This window comes from Capra hircus, chromosome 1 (genome assembly GCF_001704415.2).
Source record: "Capra hircus breed San Clemente chromosome 1, ASM170441v1, whole genome shotgun sequence".
Lineage (NCBI taxonomy): Eukaryota > Metazoa > Chordata > Mammalia > Artiodactyla > Bovidae > Capra > Capra hircus.
In genome coordinates this window covers 95,579,749-95,602,386 of record NC_030808.1, presented here as the reverse complement: position 1 = coordinate 95,602,386, position 22,638 = coordinate 95,579,749, and the positions used below count along the sequence as shown (strand labels likewise).

Below are 22,638 nucleotides of genomic sequence, written 5' to 3'. Positions count from 1 at the left end.
ACAATGAAGCCAGAGTCTATTACAGTCAGATTGGCTAATTACTGTGAAGTGCAACAGTCTGAAGAAAAAACTATCCAAGCTTAACAGGCCGTACCCAATAGAGAACCTGGAGACATGGGAATCGTTTTTGTCACTTAACTGTAATTTGCAGACCTGATGAATAAAGCTTCTCTTCTAGTTTGCTCTGTTCCCTGAATGGCATTCAACTGCCACAGGCCTTATCTCACAACATCTGTAAGAAAGGGACCACAAGAGCCAGAAAACACTCACTAAGGCTAATCAATATTTAGAAACTGAAAATTTAAAAAAAAAATAGACAGATGTCAGCATAGACAAAGGAAAAGAGCTTTTTTCCTGTGCCCCCAAGACCTAGCTCTAGGCTAATACCTCTCAGTTTCTGGGCTGCTCTGGGATTTAACAGCCACATGAGATACTCAGGCTACTTGGCTAATAAAAGAATAGCTCAGTCCTTCCTCGTGTCCCAGAGCAGATCAGCCATGGGCAGAACTCTCTCCCACAGCAGTCAGAGAGGCCAAAGTGAGTCTACTGCCAAGACTGATGCAAGTCCCATCATTCCCAGCTCCTCTTAGGTCACAGAAACCCCGTATCATCTGCTGACTACACCAAGAGGCAACCCTGGCACTTCACCTGATGCCCCTGGATTAGAGGGAGAATCTTTCTCTTTCATACACTTCTACAAAGTAAACTTAGAAGGTTTTCAGATGACTTCATTCTGCAGATACCCGAGTGCCCACAATGTGCCCAGAAGACAGGTGCTGAGGAAATCCAGGCGATGGCTAACGCTGATCAGGAGCAAGCTTTCTGGTGCCACGATGTAACACAACGTCCTCTACCCTGCCTTCCTGCTAGTCACTGGTGAAGCTGCCCCACAGGCAGTGACTTTTAAATCCATGGAACAAAACCGTGAATATAACTGCTGTACTTTCACTGTGACTTGTCACCAATAAAAATTCACTCGTGTGTCATTTATCTGGCCTGTGCTTATAAAGAGGTTTATAGTCTGTTGTGTTAATGAACCACTTTAAAGTCTGAGGGGAGAGAGAAAAGCAATAATTAAAGGCCATTTCACCATCTCAGAACTTCTTTCTGCTTCTTTCCACTAAACTTTCTAAGACCCCGTGCTAAGTCGCTTCAGTGTCCAACTCTTTGCAATGCTATGGACTGTAGCCTGCCAGGCTCCTGTCTGTGGGATCCTCCAGGCAAGAATACTGGAGTGAGTTGCTGTGCCCTCCTCCAGGGGATCTTGCTGGCCCAGGAATCAAACTCACATCTCTTATGTCTCTTTCATTGGCAGGCAAGTTTTTCACCACTAGTACCACCTGGGAAGCCCTTCCAAGACGCTGAATGTATTAGTCGCTTCAGTCGCGACGGACTCTTTGTGAGCCCCTGGACTGTACCCCGCCAGGTTCCTCTGTCCATGGGATTCTTCAGGCTCCATTCTCCAGGGTATCTTTCCAACCCAGGAATCGAACCCAGGTCTCCTTCATTGTAGGCAGATTCTTTACTGTCTGAGTTACCAGGGAAGCCCTTCTAAGATCTTGCTGCTGCTAAGTCACTTCAGTCGTGTCCGACTCTGTGTGACCCTGTAGACGGCAGCCCACCAGGCTCCCTCATCCCTGGGATTCTCCAGGCAAGAACACTGCAGTGGGTTGCTATTTCCTTCTCCAATGCATGAAAATGAAAAGTGAATGTGAAGTCGTTCAGTCGTGTCCGACTCTTAGTGACCGCATGGACTGCAGCCTGCCAGGCTCCTCTGTCCATGGGATTTTCCAGGCAAGAGTACTGGAGTGGGGTGCCATTGCCTTCTCCATCTAAGATCTTATGTGGGTTCAAATAAGGCCAACATTAGTCCCACAGGTTCCTGAGACACGAGTTTTTCTATTTCTTTGGAGTCACTTGCACTTTCTTAAGGTTTCATCTGCCAGTATCACAATCTTTCCTCTGACAGACTAAAAAACACTAAATATAAAACAAGACCCCTGTCCATTCAGTGCACAGTGAAGCTGCGGGACCCATACAGGTTAACTCTAAGAACATATCCATCACTGAATTATGTGATAGGCATTATAATGCATCCAAAATGTAAGCCAACTAATCAACTATCTTCAAAATCAGACCAACCTGAGTTTGAAATAAGACTTCATCATTTTCAACAAGTTTCATAATCTATGCCTCAGTTTCCACATCTATAAAATTAGAATAATTATATAATATATAACACATAAAGCAACCGCATTAATATGACTAGACTTTCATAATAATCAGCCCAGTGTCTCCCACGTGGCAAGTGGTCTCAAAGGGTAGTAGATATTAAAACTGATGTTATTATTATTATATGAATTATGTTGCAGATGGCTGTCAGGTACATCCATGTGTTTGTGTGACTTGGAACTTGGTATCCCGACTACATCACCTCCGGGTGCTGCAAAGCTGAGGACCAAATCTCTGCCCTGACCGAAGCATGAGTCACCAGCCTGCGCCACTTGCCTGCTAGCCCCTCACTCGGCACCGGGCACAGCAGCTGCCAAAAGCTAAACCTCCACTCAGTTTCCACTGGTGTCATGAATGTCCATTGTGTATTCCAGCTGCTCAGAAGTCATACTCTCCCCAACCTCACTGGTGCACATCAGACTGTAGAGGCCTGCAGGCTGCCCCTTACAGCTTTCCTGTGCACAATATGACGTGTCCAAGGCTCCTCCTCTGTCTCTGTTTGATATCAAGGCTGTGCCAGCTTGAGGCGTGACCACAGTGAGAATCGGCTCTGAGCGCCCACCCAATGCTGCTATTTCTGGGAAGCTCTCGAGCCTCGTCCTTTCCCCACATTTCCCAGAGGCTGCTCTCATAGCTCTGGTGGCTCCTGTCATTTTCAGCAACTCATTCCTCAGTGACAACTGGCCCTTTCAGTCTCCCACTGTTACCCCTGGAGCTCAGCTCCTCTGCTCTCAGGATCCCTTTCCTCAACTGATCAGAGCTCCTCTCAGCATCTCATCTTCCTCAAATCTCTACAGACACTAATGTCACTGAACTCTACAAAGAGTAGCAGAGCACATGTTTAACGCATCTGAGTTAAAATGTGAAAGACGAATAGCTGTCAGTCACAGAGTTGGTGGAGCAAAGATGGGGATTGGGCTTCCCAAGCAGAAGAAACCACAGCCTGCACCATTCAGTCTTTTGGCCTCACAGCAGCTCTTGTGTTCACCACTGCGTCCAGGGCCATAGCACTGCTCCTATCACCTGGTAGGTGTTTCACAGATGAACAAGAGGCCTAAATCGGCTAGCAACTAGCAACTGCGGTTTGTTAGTTTCTCAGCATGCAGAACACATGCATCTGAATTATGGGAGGCATAGGAGCACAGATTAGTGGGACCCTGGTTCAACTAATGAACTAGAACCCACAAATGAAAATCCCTCTAAACAGTCTTATGCAGTCCTATGGCCTGAGCTGGAGCAGCAAAGTTCACACTTCTAATGCTAGTACCTTTAAAGAAATGCATTCTACACACACACTCATACACAATACAGGACATACACAGTAATATTTTTCTACAACATTCTAATACACTTTTTTCCCAAAGCTGACTGCAACCCATTTACCTCACTCCACCATGCATTACAATGTGAAAAACACTGGGTGAGCGTCTAGAGAGCGAGTGGGGTGATGACTGCTGATATTGTAAAGAAGTGGAAAATGTTTAAATAAATCATAGAAGCCCTTGCTAAATTAAAGAGTTTGGTTTCGTGTTGTAAATCATGAGAATTCATCCATCTCATTAACAATTAGATACGAGGAAAAACAAAACCTAGGTCCTATTGTTGTAGAGATTAAAGTCTCCTTTGGGGGAGGAGTAGGGAAACAAATTATCTGTCAGCAGTAGGGACTGGAGAAGTCAGGCAGAAGGACAGCACAGGGTGAACCCCAGCCTAAAATATTTTGAAAGAAGTTCAGTAAAGAATGGTTTCAGACAAGGAATATAGTCGTCCCCCTTCTCCACAGTTTCCATTTCTGTGATTTCAGTTGCCCATAGTCTGAAAATATTACGTGGAACATTCCAGAAATAAACAATTCATAAGTTTTAAATCCAGCGCCCTTCTGAGTAGCCTGATGAAATCTCCCCATCCTGCTTCATCTTGCCGAGGCCTGAATCATTCCCTGCCCACTGTTATCCTGCCCCTTAGTCACTTAGTCGCCACCTCTTTGTCAAATCAACTGTCACATTATCGCTGTGTTCTGTGTTCAAGTAACCCTTCTATTTAAGAAGGCCCCACAAGGCAAGACTAGTCATGCTGGTCATTCACATGTGCTAAAGAGAAGCCATAAAGTGCTTCCTTTAAGTGAGAAAATGAAAGTCCTCAATAAGGAGAAAAAAAAACTGTATGCAGAGGTTACTACAATCTATACTAAGAACAAATCTTCTCTCTCTGAAATTGTGAAGAGGGAAAAAGAAATTCAGGCTGGTTTTGCTGTTGCACCTGCAAAAGTTATGGCCACAGTGCATGATGAATCCTTCATTATGATGGAAAAGGCAATAAATTTGTACAATAAGATGTTTTGAGAGAGAGAGACCACATTCACATAACCTTTATTATAGTATATTGTTAAAATTTTGCTTTTATGATTTTTTGTAGTTAATCCGTATTTGCCTAATTTATAAATTAAACTTTGTCATAGGTAGGTATATATAATAAAAACGGTAGTACTACTACTGTTTCAAGCATTAACAACAGGGGGTCTTGGAATGCATCCCCCAGTGGATAAGGGGAATTACAGTAGTTACCCTAGTCCTGGCTCCAAAGTCTTCCTTTCTTTGGAAGGAGAGATAAGTTATATCGACCTTACCTTGAAGGAAATTACTATAACAACTATAAAGTTCTAGAAGCCCTTCAGAATAAGGAATGACATGAAGGTAAGTAGAAAATAGAAGATAAGACCAGAGTCCCCATCCCTCAAGGTGTTGAAGAGAAGGCATTCCTAGAAATGCCAGAGTAACCTTACTGGGGAATTTGCCCTCATGGTGTATGGAGCTGGTCCAACTATGAAGTAATGTCTTGGGCATATTATATTTTAACAGCTTTATTGAGGTATAATTCACTCATGTTACCACCATCCAATTTTAGAATGTATCTCTTCAAAAAGATCTCCCACATCCATTTGCAGTTACTCTCTGCTTTCTTCTCCAGCACTAACCAACCAGTAATCTACTTCCTGTCTCTCTAGATTCACCTTTTCTGGGCATTTCATATAAATGAAATTATACAGTATGCGGTCCTTTGTGTTTGGCTTCTTTCACATCCACGTCGTGGCATGAAGCAGTATTTCATCACTTCTTACTACCCCAAAGTATTCCATCATCTTCCACCATGTTTTGTCTAACCTATTCATCAGTTGCTAGACATTTGGCTTATTTCTACTTAGGGCTATTATGAATAATGCTGCTATGTACAAGTTTTTGCCTGGACAGATGTCTTCCTTTCTCTTGGGTGGCTATTCAGAAGTGCAATTGCTAGGTCATATAATAAATTTATGTTTAACTTTTTCACAAACAGCCAAACTGTTTTCCACATGGCTTAACATTTTACATTCCCACCAGCAACGTACAAGCGTTCCAGTTTTTCTACATTCTTAAGTATAGTCTAAAATCCAGACTCACATTTATTACGGCATGAAACATGGCCTGAATAAGGTTGGAACTAGCGTTTCTGCGAACTGGGGAGTGGCGGCAGCCTTATAATTCATTTGCATTCCAAAATTCATGAGAATTTAGAAAAGAAATGATCAAAGATGTTCATTTGAAACACGCCTGAAATCATTTAGTATCAAAACTCAATACCAAAAAACTTATATAGACCCAATCACAGAACATTTGACCAAAATATTTGTCAAAGAGAGTTATCAAAGAACCATGACAAATAAGAATGTGTTCTGGGAGGACAAAATCTCAACTGTGAACCCAACAAGCCAGCAGAAACTTGCAGAAGGCAGCAACCACAGCCAGGAACACAAAAGAAGGTCAGGGAACTACTTCTTTAAATCCGATGCAATATCCTATATCAGGTGATGAGCTGCAAAGAGGAGACCCTGCTTCCAGAAAAGAAAAGAAACAAACCTGGCCTCAAGGGGACACAGAATAGTCACAGGAAAGGGCCTGCTGCTTTGAAAACACCAGGTACCTTTTACAAACAGATTCACAAATTCAAAGAGGGGGTGGGCCCCCAGAGGACTGGCAAGAGCTCTGGTTCAGAGACCACAGAGGGACACAAGCTCCCAGACCCTTTCTGCAAACACATTTCCAATCCAGAAGATAACTCCCCTGTCTGGGGCGTGGATCTGTGTCCCTCTAGTATTTTACTAAGTGTCATATAAATTTCACTGAACGTCTACAATCACCTCTCTGCACCTACAGTTTTCCTCCTTTGGCGTGCATGCTAATTCACTTCAGTCATGACCCTTTGTGACCCTATGGACTGTAGCCCGCCAGGCTCCTCTGTCCATGGGATTCTCCAGGCAAGAATACGGGAGGGGATTGCCATGCCCTCCTCCAGGGGATCTTTCCGACCCAAGGATCTAACCCATGCCTCTTAGGTTTCCTGCACTGGGAGGCGGGTTCTTTACCCTTTTTGTTCCTAGAGATGAAAACCTAGTAGGACCCATGCTAATTACCGACTAGCACTCTTTCTGGTGCAATCAGCTAAGGGGAGGTTTAGGTACGCAGCTGGGCAGGTTCCAGGAGATTTCCCCTGCTACATTTCAGTCACTTAAGGAAAACAAAGGAGTAACTAAGACTGGGTTACCATGATTTTAAAGCAACCCTATCCCTCCTCCCTTTACCCCTGCCAAAATGTGTAGACTTCTGTATTTCACACTTTTACATCTGTTCTTCTCCAAAAATAAAAGCTGTTTATATTCAAGAAATGATGACTACAATACCAGCACGAGTTACATCTTTAAAAGACTCACAGAGAGAACATACATACATATTGTTCAAACCAAAGAGTGCATGCAGTGTCTCTTCCCAGAACAGCATCTGGATATAAAACTGCACAAGAGCTGAGCAGTGCTTTTATTTATTCGTTCGCATGGAAAGAAAATTGTATTCTCTCTCACTGGCGCTAGAGCTACCAGTTGAAAGAAGAAAGAAGAGGGAGTGGCCTTTTCCAAACAGCAAACACTTGACTTTGACCTTAGGAAACTTAAGACTACCCAGTCTCTGGCCTCAAACAGAGTCTTAGGAGTTCCAATAGAAAACCACCGTACTCCCAAACTCAAAGGGCCCTTTCAATCAAGCCATTTCAAATTCACAGTTACTTCAGAGCCTGAGATACCACCAGTACTAAAAACAGCGCTGTCCCTAACTTGATCCCAAACAGAACCTCTTGAATAATACAATTAATTCACTCCCCCATCCAAAGAGCAATTAACATTTCTGATTTAAATGCTACACAATTCCCCGGTATTTTAATAATATTAAAACCCCTTCTGAGACAGTCGAGTATACCCCCTTAAACTGTCCATATTGCAAAAAATTCAGTCACCTTCATCCAGATATTTTTAATATCCAGTCTACCGATTATTATCTAATCATCTCTTTTTCCTTTAAAAGAAATCTTCCAAGAGGGATCTTTGAAGTCAATTTTTCAAAAGCATCTTCCCCAGCAGTGAGTATGAAATAAAATTTTGATATGTGTTCACTATTGTATACAAAGCTGCCTTAACTATCATAATCGTCATCAACCCTCCCCCAAATAAAAAGACATGTAATATAAACTGTGTTATCTAAGAACTGTAGATTAAATAACACCATAGGGCATCTTTGTGGCTAGGTGTTACAAGGAATGTCTATGGGATTTCTCAATAAGGAAACTCTCTAACCTGTCTAGTTTCCAAACATCCATTCCACTTTCCAGGTCTCAAAATATAAACAACCCAAAGATTTCAGACTGCAAACAAAAGAAGGGCTGAAAGAGACTGTGGATACAATTCTTTTTTTTTCAGCTTCTAGGCAAATGTCAGAACCTTCTGGGGCTATAAACTGAATCCCTACAGATCTATAGGGAAAAACAGGGCATGAACATCAGATGGATGCATCTTGTTGAACGTGGGTGGTAGAAGGGACTTTTTCTGCCTCATGAACATACTTGCTAACAACAACAACAAATGACAATTCAAAAACACTCTAAGATTATCAGTTGAAATGGCATCAGTTGATACTTTATACCATTTTAAGTATCCCCTTTCTAACAAACAGTTCATACAAATATAATACAGTATTAGTGTGAAGGGTTTTTTTATTCAATTAGTGTTAAGTTTTAAAGTTCATATTCCTAGAAGTATGCGCTTTCCACAATGAGAAGTTATAAGCCTTAAAAGACAGTTGCAGTTACCTTATGTAAGTCACCATTTCCTACTCGGCAACATTTTCAGGCAAGCTCAAATTTCTGAGGATATATTCTGTGTTCTTCCAAAGTGACTTGCTTTTAGTAAGTCATTTTTATGATTTAACGTATACTCTCATTCATTAGGGGATAAGATTAATGAGGACAGCATTCTCGTGTGTCTTCATCACCATATCCTCCACACAGTAAACAGTGGATGCTCAATAAATATCAAGATTAAATGAATGAATGAGCCAACATGAAAAAAGAAGGAAACTGTCTTCAAAACATTTAGGCAAAAAAAAAAAAAAAACATTTAGGCCAGTGGTACTCTGCATCAGAATTACCTGAAGGGCTTCTTACCCACCCGCCACCCCCACCCCTGCCCCATAGTTTCCAATTCCCATCTCCAAAGTAGGTCAGAGAGACAAGATCTGAGATGATCCTGAAGCTGTTGAAACGAGGATCTCACTTTGAGAACCACTGTTTAGGCAATTAGCCTATCAACCAGCTCTTAGAAAATCACAACGCACAGGGCAGCATTTACCGAGAATCTACCAGCTGCAGAATCCTCTAGCATCTACTGGATAAGCCACACTGGTCCTTGCTCCAAACACTCAAAATTGCCAACATAGGACATACATGCAAGGGGACAATACACAGACATGTGCCCAAAACAGCAAGAAGTCATTACTGCGGTGAGATTCAAGATGTTTCATTTCTCCAGTGCGTTTCTTTATGATGTATCCTACCATGCAATTTAATGTATTTTTTTCTCAGATGGAAATTACTAAACCACAATGCATAGCCACTCTCCCTCACACTACCCCACTTCATTGCACTTACTAATGAGAAGTTCATCTGAGACCAGGGCATGAAATGTAGTGAAGGAGCCCATTTTAAAGTTTATTTATATCATGAATATTTTAGGGTCTGTAAGGACCAGAGCAATGATCAACACAGTCCTTAATGGTCAGATATCAAGCAGAAGCATTGATAAAGTACAGATATAATCTGACTTTGCTATGAGGTTGAACAAACAGATGCACAAAAACAATCCAATGGAACCCCAATCTAACTCACCAATTACTGTATAGGTTTTTAAAGCCTAGCAAGCATTAACTTTAAATGCATACTTTTCTCATGACCCTGTTCTGGATTTAAGTACATTTATATCCAGATTATAATCAGAGAGGGTATTTAATTAGATAATGTTTGCAAGTACTTTGAAGATACAAAGTGCTCTATAAATGCTAAATATTATTATTTAAATACAGTTAGCAATTACTGCTTACAACCTATTCCACCCACCACACTGCTATAATTTGATTACAGGCTGCTTAAAAAAAAAAATACCTAGAAGTAGCAATGATGAAACCATGTACATGTGAAGTTCAGATTTTTACCCTAGGTATAAATAATTTACAGGCATTTTAAATGGAGGATTATGTTATAAAATCCAGTAAAGAGAGACAGTTGGCCTCCATAAGACTGAGAACCACAAGGTTATGTTGGTTTTAATAGTTTCTTATAGACCAGGTAGAGAGTACACAGTTGGTGAAACACAGGACTCTACACTTTTGGCTGCCAGTTCCATCTTCCATTTTTTCCACTGTAATCTTAAAATATCTTTATCCATGTAAAAAAATGTTTAAGTCCAGATTTTGATTTTAATAATTTCTGGCAGATAAAAGCTTGAGAACGGCTCCTGTTCTAACATGTCTTCCCATCCTGCCATCTTCTGTAATAATTGTAAACTCTGTGGTCTTCACTGCTTTCAAAAATGGAAACCTTTGGGTCTGATTCCGTATGCCTTCCAGACAAGTGGCAGATACTTCTCCAAAGCAAATGGCAAATTAAATGTAAACATACCTTACACACAATGTAAAAGAAACTCACTGCTAACCCCCAAGTGGCTTGTACTTTTTAGACAAGAAAAGGAACATTTATTCTAAGCTAACCTTGGTTACTTTAAAAAGAGAAAATCACAAGGAAGAAATGTTTTGGAAATAGCACTACAAACACAACTATGCTCATCAAAGAGATCGTGTGCCTAAAACGAAAGGCTTCTGGATAATCTGTGAACCCAGGGAGATAATACATCAGATAAATCTGATGTCATGACAAGGTCCACGAGTCAAATGCTGGCCACGTGAGTTAATATGGGCTCTGGCTTTGGCACAGATCAGTCATAAGCTTGGCCATTTAGAGGCTTTATGATCTTTGAAAAATTAATTGATTTTTTCCAAGCCTCATCTGTTCATTTGTACACTTGCCTCACAGGAAATTGGGGGATAATTTGACAACATCAGGAGCCTTAAAGATCATATATAACTTTCACTGTAAATTGCACTTCTAAGAAGTTATTCTAAGGAAACAGAGATGTCTAGAAATATTTACATATTAATATAAGGATAAATAACTCTAATGCATAATGTATTAAAATAATGTGTACAAGGATATATATTTGGATGTTTGATTATCAAAGTACTACTTACAAAAGCTGAAAAGTTTAAAATAACCAAAAGTTTCATCAATAGGAATTGATTAAATATTTTATGATGTATCCTCACAGTAAAATGCTAAATAGTCCTTAAAACATATTAGAAGTTTGAACACTCACTGAATATTTGAAGAAATTAAAAATTACATTCAATTTTTTTAGGCATGATAACTGTATTGCAGTTATGCATTTTAAGAGTATTTATCTTTTGGAATGCATACTGAAATATTTACAAATGCAAGAGTATGATGTTTCTAAATAAGATGGGGGAGGAAGTGGATAGGATGAAGGTTAAATAAGATTGGATATATGTGGATGACCATAAGTGGGGGCTCACTGTACTAAATAACAATCTTACTTAGACTTAATTCACACTCCATAAATTCACCCTTTTGAAGTATACAAGTGGTTTTTACTATATGTGCAGAGTTGAGCAACCATCACCACTATCTAATATTTAATATTAGGACACAGGCAGTCACTTCCACTCTCCCTCTCCTCCAGCTTCAGCAACCACTAATCTACTTTCTGTACCTATGGATTTGTCTGTACTGGACATCTCATATAAATGGAATCATATAACATGTAGCCTTTTGTGTCTGGTTTCTTTTGCTTAGAGTAATGTTCATCCATGTTACAGCCTGAATCAATACTTCCTTTCATTACCAAATAATGCCATCTTATGGATATAGTGCATTTCATTTATATATTCATCAATTAATGGATGTTTAGGTTGTTTCAATTCTTTGACTATTATGAATAATGCTACTAAAAACAAGTTTTTGTGTGGATATATGTTTGCATTCCTCCTTGGGATATACCTAGGAGTAGAATTGCAGGGCCACATGCTAACATTCTATTTAACATTTTGAGGACCTGCCAATCTGTTTTCCAAAGGAGATGCACCATTTTACATTCCCACAAGCATTGTATGAGCATTCTATACATAAGTTTTTACATAAACTTTTATATAAGTTTTAAATTCAACATAATTTTTTAAGTTATGGTATAGAAAAAAATTAATAGTGTGCAAAAAGGCTGATTATTTTTTGAAAGTTGCAGGTAATATATACAATATGATCTTAATTTTTTAAAACTACCTATTTAGCTATGCATAGGGAAAAACTGGGGCATTCTGGGTGGCGCTAAGCGGTAAAGAATTCACCTGCCAATGCGGGAAACACAAGCTTGATCCCTGGGTTGGGAAGATTCCCTGGAGGAGGAAATGGCAACCCACTCTAGTATTCTTGCCTAGAAAATCCCATGGACAGAGCCTGGTGGGCTACGGTCCATGGAGTTGTAAAGAGTCAAACATACCTGAGCACACACAGGGAAAAACTAAGCTATGTACTAAAACATACATGTGGTTATCATTGGGAATCATGAATGATTTTTGCTTCTTTCCCATTTTCCAAGTTTTCTGCAATGATCACATGCTTTTAAAATGAGAACAATGAAAACCTTTTCTTTAAATATTTATGTAAATCTTTTGGCCAAGCCGCTGGGCATGCAGGATCTTAGTTCCCAGACCAGGGATCGAACCCCGCCCCCCTGAGTGGCAGCATGGAGTCTTAACCACTGGATCTCCAAGGAAGCCCCTTTTTTTAAGAAACACTTTTTTAATTAAACAAACTTTTAACAATTTAGCAGTCTTTGCTCCATTAACAGCCTACATCATCCAGACTTTGGAGGCCCAGAGGTCATCCAAGTGGGGTTCCTAAGAAAATCAAAAGTACACACTGCCTTCATGAAGCTTACTGTCTAATAGTAAATAAAATCCAAAATAGAAAGCAGTAATCTAAACAAACAAACAAACAAACCAGGTATAAGCTCAGTTCAAAGAGGATTTACAAGTCAGAGGGATAATTTCTACCTGAAAGAATCTGGGAAAATTTTGTGGAAAAGGTGGTATTGGAATGTTGGATGTTGGGGTAGCAGGTACAGAAAAAGAGAATAAAGTAGGCAACTGCTTAGAGAAATAGCAATAACCTCAGATATGCAGATGACACCACCCTAATGGCAGAAAGTAAAGAGGAACTAGAGAGCCTCTTGATGAGGGTGAAAGAGGAGAATGAAAAAGCTGATTTAAAATACAGCATTCAGAAAACTAAGATCATGGCATCTGGTCCCATCACTTCATGGCAACTAGATGGGGGAAAAGCAGGGACAGTGAGAGACTTTATTTTCTTGGGCTCCAAAATCACTGCAGATGGTGACTGCAGCCATGAAATTAAAAGATGCTTGCTCTTTGGATGAAAAGCTATGACCAACCTAGACAGCATATTCAAAAGCAGAGACATTACTTTGCCAACAAAGGTCCATCTAGTCAAAGATATGATTTTCCCAGTAGTCATGTATGGTTGTGAGAGTTGGACTATAAAGAATGCTGAGCGCTAAGAATTGATGCTTTGGAACTGTGGTGCTGGAGAAGACTCTTGAGAGTCCCTGGGACAGCAAGATCAAACCAGTCCATCCTATAGGAAATCAGTCCTGAATATTCATTGGAAGGACTAATGCTGAAGCTGAAGCTCTAATACTTTGGCCACATGATGCAAAGAACTGACTCACTGGAAAAGACCCTGATTCTGGGAAAGACTGAAAGCAGGAGAAGGTGATGACAGAGGATGAGATGGTTGGATGGCATCACTGACTTGATGGACATGAGTCTGAGCAAGCTCCAGGAGTTAATGATGGACAGAGAAGCCTGGTGTACCGCAGTCCATGGGGTTGCAAAGAGTCAGACACAACAGAGCAACTGAACTGAAAAGCACTGCAGACAGTGACTGCAGCCATGAAATTAAAAGATGCTTGCTTCTTGGAAGGAAAGCTATGACCTAGACAGAGTATTAATAAGCAGAGACATCACTTTGCTGACAAAAGGTCTATAGAGTCAGAGTTATGGTTTTTCCAGTAGTCATGTACACATGTGAGAGTTGGACCATAAAGATGGCTGAGTGCCAAAGAATTGATGCTTTTGAATTGTAGTGCTGGAGAAGACTCTTGACAGTTCCCTGGACAGCAAGATCAGACCAGTCAATCCCAAAGGAAATCAACACTAAATATTCACTAAAAGAACTGATGCTGAAGCTGAAGTTTCATACTTTGGTCACCTGATGCAAAGAGCCAACTCACTGGAAAAGACGCCAATGCTGGGAACGATTGAGGGCAGGAAGAAAAGGGGGCAACAGAGGGCAACAGAGGATGAGATGGTTGTATAGCATCGTTGACTCAAGGATATGAGTTTGAGCATGCTCCTAGAGATAGTGAAGGGACAAGGAAGCCTAGTGTGCTGCACCCCATAGGGCTGCAAAGAGTTGGACATGACTTAGTGACAAAACAACAAGCAACAAGCCCCTAAAGAGCATCCATGCGGAGAAGGAAGCTATGCCCTGTAGCAGGTGAAAAGGAATGGTTGTTAAACTGAAGGGCATGGTGAAGTGCCCAGTTGAATTTTAACTGGTCTTGATGTCAAGACTTCACTCTTTGGTCTGTAGACTGTGAGGAGTCAAGGAAGGCCATGAATAAAAAATACTCAGACTGAAACTGTGCTTTTAGGCAGACTAACATGGCTACAGTGTACAAAGGAGACTAGCCAGGAGAGGGCTGGTGGTAAAAGAGTGTTGCCTAGCAGAGAGTAACTGCAGCAGGAGTACTGGAGACAAGGGGACCCATGCAATAGATATTACGGAAAGATTTTTAAGGTTGGGGTAAAATATAACATGTTTTGAGAATTTCCAGGCACCCCCTTGAGACAAGTGGAGACAGCCGGGGTATGCAAAAAAAAAAAAAAAGTGGTTAGAGAATCATCTTTCTCTATAGGGAAATAAGCTTCCAACCAGAAGGGAAGAAATTATAAGCGGAATTCATCCAACATTTTCTATTTAAGTCTTCCCTCTCTCTCCACGAGGAACCTTATATTTATATGTGCAGAATAACATCTCATTCAAAAATATCACCCAGATTTTCTTGGAATTCTCAGCACACTGTTAGTTCAGGCCCTGTTCGCACAGAGCTACTTTCCCCACAGAAATGGAAAAACCAACTTGACGTGAAAGCATCTTTCAGACATAGGACATCCCATATTCTATGAGACACAGAGACTCAGCATGAGTCTGTCCAGCTGGACATAGACGCCATGATTCGATCACAGTAGCTCAAAATTGGGTGAGTCTTAGAAACATTCTCACTGAAAGAAGGAATGGTGTAGAACAAGAAGGGCAAAGAAAATTAACTGCAGGCCAGAAAGAAGAAAGGGCCAACCGGGAAGACTCAAAATTACAAGGTCACAAAGAGCCTACAGATAAGGGGGGAAATATGATCTACTCACGAAGGAAGAGTGTTGGGTATTCTTTCACCAACAAAATGTTTCATCACCTCCTAACTCGCTAATTAGGCAAACAGCAAGCCATAACTTACATTAGGTTTTGCACAAAGATTACTCTAGCTAATAATGGACACTGAAAACGGTTATACATATTTTCTCTGATGTTATGATAACTACCAATACACCCTACTTTATTATGAGGCCATGTCATGGCAAAGAAAACACCTGTTTAATACCACAATGCATGTATCTAATTAAAAAACTGTTATGCTACTATCATTTTGAGATACTGTCACCTTACCAGTTCATGCAACTTTACTAAATTCTCATTTAAGACCAAATGTAAATAAATACCCTGGGATAATGAATTACCAATGGTCAAGATTTCCCTGACCAAAAGGTTTTAGATACTGGACTAGTGCTGTATCACTTCAGGCACAGCCTCCCTCCCCCACCCCACCCCCACACAAACTATGAAAAGGCACAAGCACAATAAATATGTTTTTATTTGAACAATGTTTAATCCTTAAAGAGGAGAAAAAAAATTTTTAAGAGAAGTTTTTAATGAAAGATGCTGATACTTGCTACTGGTTTAGAAATATACCAATCTCCAAAAGCTTCTGGGCTGAAGTCACCTGGAGCAAAGGTCAACCCAGGCCATCAGGGGATCGGATATAGGCCATGAGAGGTCAATATAAGGCCATGCTAGTACATTAAAAGGAAAAAGAACTCTCAAAATTCCCATATCTTTTTCTCAGGATCCCTTCTATTACATATAATCATTGGGATCAAATGCTGGTGGAATCAAATTTCCCATAAAATTCTATGTAATCATAGAATAGCATATTTGCGTAATGCTTTACAGTTTTCAAAGCACTGCCATAAATACTTTATTGATGAAACCGGTGTATGAGGAAGGCAAGCAGTTGTGATCATTCTCATTTTTAGTTAATTATGGATAAGGGACTCATCTAATGTCACAGAATTCAAATAAGACATGGGCATAGAACCCAGCGCTCAGTCCACTTCACTCACTCACTCATTCCTACATTTACTCAACTAATTGGGACTATGGACTCTGAAACGAACAAAACCTAGCCTCTGGCCCCACAGAATGTACAGTTTAGTGATCAGGTAGAAAGAAAACCCTATATGGTTTATAACACAAGTGCAAAAAGTATAGCAGGAAGAATGCAGGCAAGTCTTCCAGATGAGGTTAATTCTTAAATCCAGGTTTCAATGGAGAAAAAAATAGCTAGGCCTAGAAGGGAATGAGGGGTAAAGGGAGAAAGACAAGCAGAGGTCATCCAAATTCTGTTCAAAGAGAAAAGTGAGTGCGAGTCCTGGCAGAAACTTAAGAGTATGAAGTCAGCAGAGACCAATCTTGGCCTTGACTGCCTTACTCTGTGGGCCAAGCTAAGGACGGCCAACGTGGTCAGATTCAGATATATGCTAATCTCCAAAAAGCTTTCTGGGCTGACCTCACCTCCTATGTAATAAAGCATACTGGTTCACATTTCATTTCTTTTTTTACTGTTATATCTTGAAGGAAGAAAGACTCAAGCCTTGTATTTGAATGACTGTTTTCTGTTGTCTATGTATGTATACACACATTTCATATACCCACATGGATCATTTATATCCGTAATACTATATAGAATATAAGTCTCCACATACATTATACAAAACATACATAGAACCCTATAAATCTTGCATGCAGAGACATCTGAATAATGTGTATATCTAGACTGACCCCAAGAGATATGTTTAGATGGAAAAGGGTTACGGAGACAACCATCTGTCCTAGATGATTCAGTCACTTGCCTGCCGAAGAGAAACTGAAGGGAGGTTGGGCAAGATGAATTCCAAAGATACCTTAAGGCTCCATGGTTTAATGTTTTATGAACTTATCTGCATGAAGCAGTTTCTCTATTTTTGATAAATAAAATCCCATGACCCTGGTGAAATAATTTCTCTCTGCCTCTCAGCAGAAAATGTAGCCAGACAGTGTAACTTACAGAAAAGAGCACTGAATGAGAAGTCAGGGAACCTAGATCCTCCCCAAATCACCCTTCTCTCCACCCCCACTCACTACACCTCCAAACAAGAAGGGGGCTGTATGACCTTGGGCAATGGACTTCACCTCTCAAGGCTTCAGCTTCCAGAGCATTAAATGAAAGGCGTGGTTAGGTGTTCTACGGTTCTCTTCCAGCTCTAAATCTGTGAAGCCATTCCCTTCCCTCAAGACTTAGCTTATCTTTAGAGCTCTAAACATCAGGACTAATAAAACTGGATTCAGATCACCTCTTTTCTAACCATCCTCTCTTTTCTGACTTTTTAAACCATCCAAATCTTGCATAATTTAAGTCATCAGGGCTGTCGCTTGGTGCTCTGGTCTAAATTATGCGTTGTTGCTATTTGGGGAAAATTTATACTGGGTCCAATCTGGGATCACTGACTGAGAACAATAAAGGCTTCTCCAGACAGGATCTGCTTTTAATGCATTGAGGGCAGAGTTTACAAAAAGGGCATTGATTGTGTACATTAAAGAGCCACCAAAACAGCAAGAGACTGGTGAGGCTTGCAGCAAATTCTCCTAGATGCCACTGACCTTGGCTGCATTTCAGGGGTCAGGCATTCCCCAGGAAGTTCTCAGCAGGCAGGCTTTCCTGAGGATTTAGGAAGAAGGAGACCTCTCATCTACACATGAGCCCATCTCTCCTTATCTACAAAGACAGAAAAAGATGGTCTGGCTTCTGATTTGAGGAGATTACCTCTGTAGCCTCTGGACTCAATTCTGGATCTGCCCAGCTCACCTACCACCAGACCGGTCACAAACCCCAGCCCTCCAGAATGCAATTGTCCCCACAGCTACATTTAAATCCTCCAGCCAGCAGTTCCCCATCTTCTAAAAGAGCTGGAAGCTGGAGCCCTCTCTCTTTCCACACCTCCTGCAGGCAGAAATACAGTGTCAAAGCACTGAAGCCCAAGCCAGGAAGAGAAATTTCAGTGAATTGTGCAAAAATATCTTTTCTTAATACTGATCTAAGGAGCACAGCTCTCCCGTGTGTGAATCGCACTCCATGTCCGCCGTTAGCAAGGTGAGCCCTTGTAGTTGCTCCTAAGCCTGGGAGCTCTGTGCCTGGCATCTGAGAAAACCTTCCCCAGGAAAAAGCCCACAAGAAACACCTCTAGATCAAGCCCGAGTTAAAATCACATCACAGCGCTATCCATTAGAGAAGCCGATGCTGAGATTCCAGCTCAGGGAAATCTCAAGTCTTGCCCATTGTTCATACTCCCCCTCTCCATCCCCTCCCCTGCTTCGCCACTCTCCTCTACCCAGAAGTCTGGGCCATCCATCCACCTGATTAACCCGCTGGCAGCAACTCCCAGCGCAGAAAGTAGGGCAAATGAACAGTCTATAAAGCAGGAAGCCACACACTTGGCCAAAGCACCCACCCTGTTACCCAACCCCCACCCCCACCCCAGCTGCCCAGGGGCCGCGGGTTCTCACTGTGGCATTTTAGTGCCAGGGAAATAGACAGCTTACTGTAATAACGCATGAATGAGCTTTTGCTAACCAACTATCAAAAAAAAAAAAAAAAAGCCATTTCCAATGGCATCTCTGTTTCTTCTCAGCCCCTTGACTGCTTCGAAGAAACCTCACCTCTGAGATGGAAGGATTAAGGAGAAGAGGAAAAGGAGTTAAAAAGAGAGGGGTAAGCAGAGACGGAGAATTAACGAGACTAAAGAAAAAAGTACCACTTTGGCCATAAAGGTAGTTCTTTAACCGTGGAGAAGGAGGCAATGTCAAGGAAAGTACTGAAGATTCAAGTACATAATCCCAAGATTTAGCATCCATCTAACAATGTACTCATCAGGAGGGCGTGTGAACTTCCAAGCTTCACCCCTTCTGTGTCTGTGTTCAGAGCCACCATCAGTTCCGTCTCACCGACCGTCCTTGCCTCAAGTATATACAATCGCTTTTTCTGGTGGGGGGCGGGGGAGGGGGTCAAGCGAGGAAAAAGCCCTTTTTAGATCGGTAGACAGTCCTTCTCAGACCCCCGGTGCTCCTGCCACCCCCACCCCTCACCCCCTTCCCGGCAGGCAGCATCTAATTAATACGGCAAGAAGCTCAGCCCCCTTCCCCGAAGGAGTGTGCTGGGATTGGGGGGTGGGGGTGGGGAGGCGTCGAGGCGGCACTAGGATTCCTGGTATTCCGATCTCAAAACAACAGCAAAATGGATTCTATATCAGTGATGTCTTAGTCAATACAATGAAACGGCGTCTGAGGCAATTCACGTGAGGGTAAATTAAACCAGGGGGGCTCAGGGCGGAGGGGGGAGGGGAGGGGAGGTGCTTTACAAAGGACTGACCACAGACACACACACACACACACACACACACACACACACACTCCCAGGAGTTCCGGTCTGATTGGGGAAAAGCAGAGAACAAACACATCCCTTTCACCTGCTTAAATTCATCCATAACACTGAAATGTCACAGCCACAAAGTCAGAAAGCACAGGCAGGGCTGAGTTAAAACCATAATTAAAGGTGAGTGGCAAACCGGCATTTCAGAGAGCGCTGAGGAGGAGTCCGGGCGCGAATAGCTGAAAAGGGGGAAGGGGAGGCAGTTGCCATCTACAAGACTGGCACAGCCAGAGCTGCCCCCGAAGAGTGGCAGGTTCGGCTTCGTGGAGCCAGCCAGGCTCACAATGTCCTCTTGCAGGCTGATGGAAAACGTGAGGAGCCAGTGCCTTTATTCATGCTGTTGTTATTCTTTTTACAGAAAAGGACAGTGGGGTCTAGAGCCTTGGCACCGGGGCTTATGCCCACACACACTCTCACACACTCGAGCCTTTCAATTTAATGCTCTTACACCGGTCTAAGATGAAACTGGCATAAGCTCTAAGGGTTTTCGGGGGGAGGTCTGGCTCCCACCAAAGGAGGACACGTACCGCACAACCTCTGCGGTGGGGGCTAAGCCTAGAACACCTCGGCAGCCCCTGAATCAACGCGAGAATCCAGGTTCCCTCGCGTGGCATTCGCCCGCCTCTGCCCACCAGCCCCAGCCCCAGTCCACGCACCGAGCCCACTCACTCTGACCCAAAACACTGGAAAGAAATCAGAAAGCATGTTCCGCTCACCCTCAAAGCCGAGAGATCTATTTCATCCAGGCTGCGAGCCGGGGAGTCGCTCGCCATGTCGACTTCTTGCGGGAGAGATGGGACCAAAACCACCCCGAAGCTATTCCCTTGGAAATTCCACCTTGGTCTATTTCACTCGCGTCCTCATGCGGCTGTCGCGCCAGAGGCCCGGGGCCCAGCCTCCTCCGCCCACCCCGGCTCCCACAGCGCCAGATCGCGATCCTCCGTGCGTCGGTCCTCCGGGTCCGGGAGCCCAACCTGAGCGGATCTCCAAGCCCTGGAGCCGCGGTGCGTGTGGGCTGCGCGCCCTGAACGGCTAAGGGCGCTGGGGCTGCGTGGGTGTATTTAAATGGGACATGCTTCTTTGCTTGTGCGTGGATGGCGGCTGCATTGGCTGTTATAATGAGACACATCAACTCCTCCACTCAGCTGGGGGGTGGGGGTGGAGAACCACACAGAACTGTCTATCACCGCTTCCTGGGAGGAGTAAAGCGAGGTGGGAGGGGGGAAGAAAGGCGGAGGAGGCGTGGTCTCCGACTGGGGAGAGGCCGTGCTTCCTGACCGGGTCCCTCTGCACCAGCGTGGATGGGGGAGGGGCGCACACCTTTTCAGCCTAGGCTTTTGCGGGCTAACCGCGCTGCATCTGAAGACCTTTCCTGAACCCTGCCGTGCTTCTCGTAGCGACAAGGGGGCTTTATTGTGTGTCCAATTCGTGCGCTGCAGCAAAATGGCCCTTCAGTCGCATATTGAGGGATTCTCGGCAGGGTTCAAATGCTCCAGAAGGGAGGAAAAAAAGAGCGACGCCCTCCCTCCCCCATTAATTATTTGTGGGGCTGGAGTAGCGCGGGCTGGTGCAACCGGTGCATATAAGGACTTGTGTGCAAAGAAGGGGATCCGCCTCCAGCCGCGGAACAAATGAGAAAGAAGCGCACTCGTGTGGGCGCCCAGCGCCCCCTCCCCGCCCTACCCCGGGCCTCGGCAATCTGCAACTGCCGCGGGGTCGGGTCCTCCAGCGGCCCCGGGAATCCCGGATGGCAGTTCTTCTGGACGGGTCACTTCCCGCCTCGGGGCTGGGAAGGTTTGCCAGAAGCGGGAAAGTCAGGCGATCTGAGCTCCCTCTTGGCCTCGCCACACCCAGGACCTGTCCATGCCGCAATTCCCCCACGGAAACGACCGAATTGAAACGAGAATTGTTCTCCGGGTGCAGTGGTTTGAATGCTTCAGGTAACTCGGAAGGCAACGTGGGTTAAGGCAGCTCACGCCGCCGCCGGTCCCGGCATTTTCCTTTCCGGCTGCGTTTCTGCTACTCTACCCAGATTAATAGAGAAAGTTTGGCTGGAGGATAAGATGTAACCCAGAAGATGTACAGCGTGAGAGCGATTTCACTGCACCGGCTTTCTAATTTAAAGGCTGAACGTTTACAGTGGTAAACCTGATATTTTGTAATCCGGTGTATCGAGTCACTTCCCCCAGCCGCGTCTCCGGCCTTGGCCACGCGAAATACCTAGGAAGAAAGGCTAAAATTGAGCTTTTCCCCCAAATACAGTTGTAGCTTTGAAGGCATTATCTCCATCTCTGTTAAGATGAGAATTTTCTCCTGGCCAAGTGTCCTGAGGAATTTTTAATTGTGCAGTGTGGATATCAGCTTCAGAATGATGCTTTTGAATGAATGAATAGAAGCCAATGCAGTTAGTTCCTCAGGACTTTCGAGCAGCATTCCATATGCACTCTGCTGTTTTTATTAAGAATATTGTCTTTATTTATATGCATTGTGCATCAAGAAACTTGAAAATTGTTCCAACATCTCAGTGACCACAACAGCTTAGGAGCTTTTGCCGTTAAAACGTCAGATGTTTAAATGCGTCATAATTCCAAACATGATTTGATCTCTCATATTCTATAAAATCGTCCAGCTCAAGGTAGTAACCTACAGTAAGCCACTAAGTAATGTCGAAATGACATTAAAAAAAAAAAACTATCATTTCTCATCGTCCTTGTTTTTTCCCTTCTCTGTGCCTTTTTTACTCTAAATCTAGATGACAAGTTAATGTATTTTCTCAGTGTTGAAAGAAAATCATTAAGACCAGGTATTGAGATCTAGGAACTGAGCTATTCTTAAAACTCCAAACACATGAAAAATGAGAAAAACATTTTTTTCAAGAAGAACCTTCATTTTATGCCCCCAGTTTTATTTGAAACATCACAAATCATTCATTTCTTTTAGTGTTAATCAGCTGTTCAGGCCATAAGGGTGTCAGGATACAGGCG

At 42.8% G+C, this 22,638-nt stretch overlaps 1 protein-coding gene and 1 long non-coding RNA gene across 7 annotated transcripts in view; one reads left to right on the top strand and one right to left on the bottom strand.

Moving 5' to 3' along the window:
• Positions 1-21,178, bottom strand: part of TNIK (TRAF2 and NCK interacting kinase) — a 396,955-nt gene extending 375,777 nt beyond the window's left edge. For 3 of the 6 annotated variants that reach the window (XM_013964598.2, XM_005675313.3, XM_013964609.2), the window contains exon 1: positions 20,371-21,178. In XM_013964598.2, coding sequence (XP_013820052.1) covers positions 20,371-20,427 — 57 coding nt within the window. In that variant the 5' untranslated portion in view covers positions 20,428-21,178. The remainder of the gene's footprint in view (positions 1-20,370) is intronic. The other 3 variants (XM_005675314.3, XM_005675315.3, XM_005675316.3) reach the window with 1 other exon arrangement.
• LOC106502158 overlaps positions 21,243-22,638 on the top strand; it is a 110,715-nt gene continuing 109,319 nt past the window's right edge. Inside the window, exon 1 of the long non-coding RNA XR_001295746.2 lies at positions 21,243-21,594. This is a non-coding gene — a long non-coding RNA (uncharacterized LOC106502158). The remainder of the gene's footprint in view (positions 21,595-22,638) is intronic.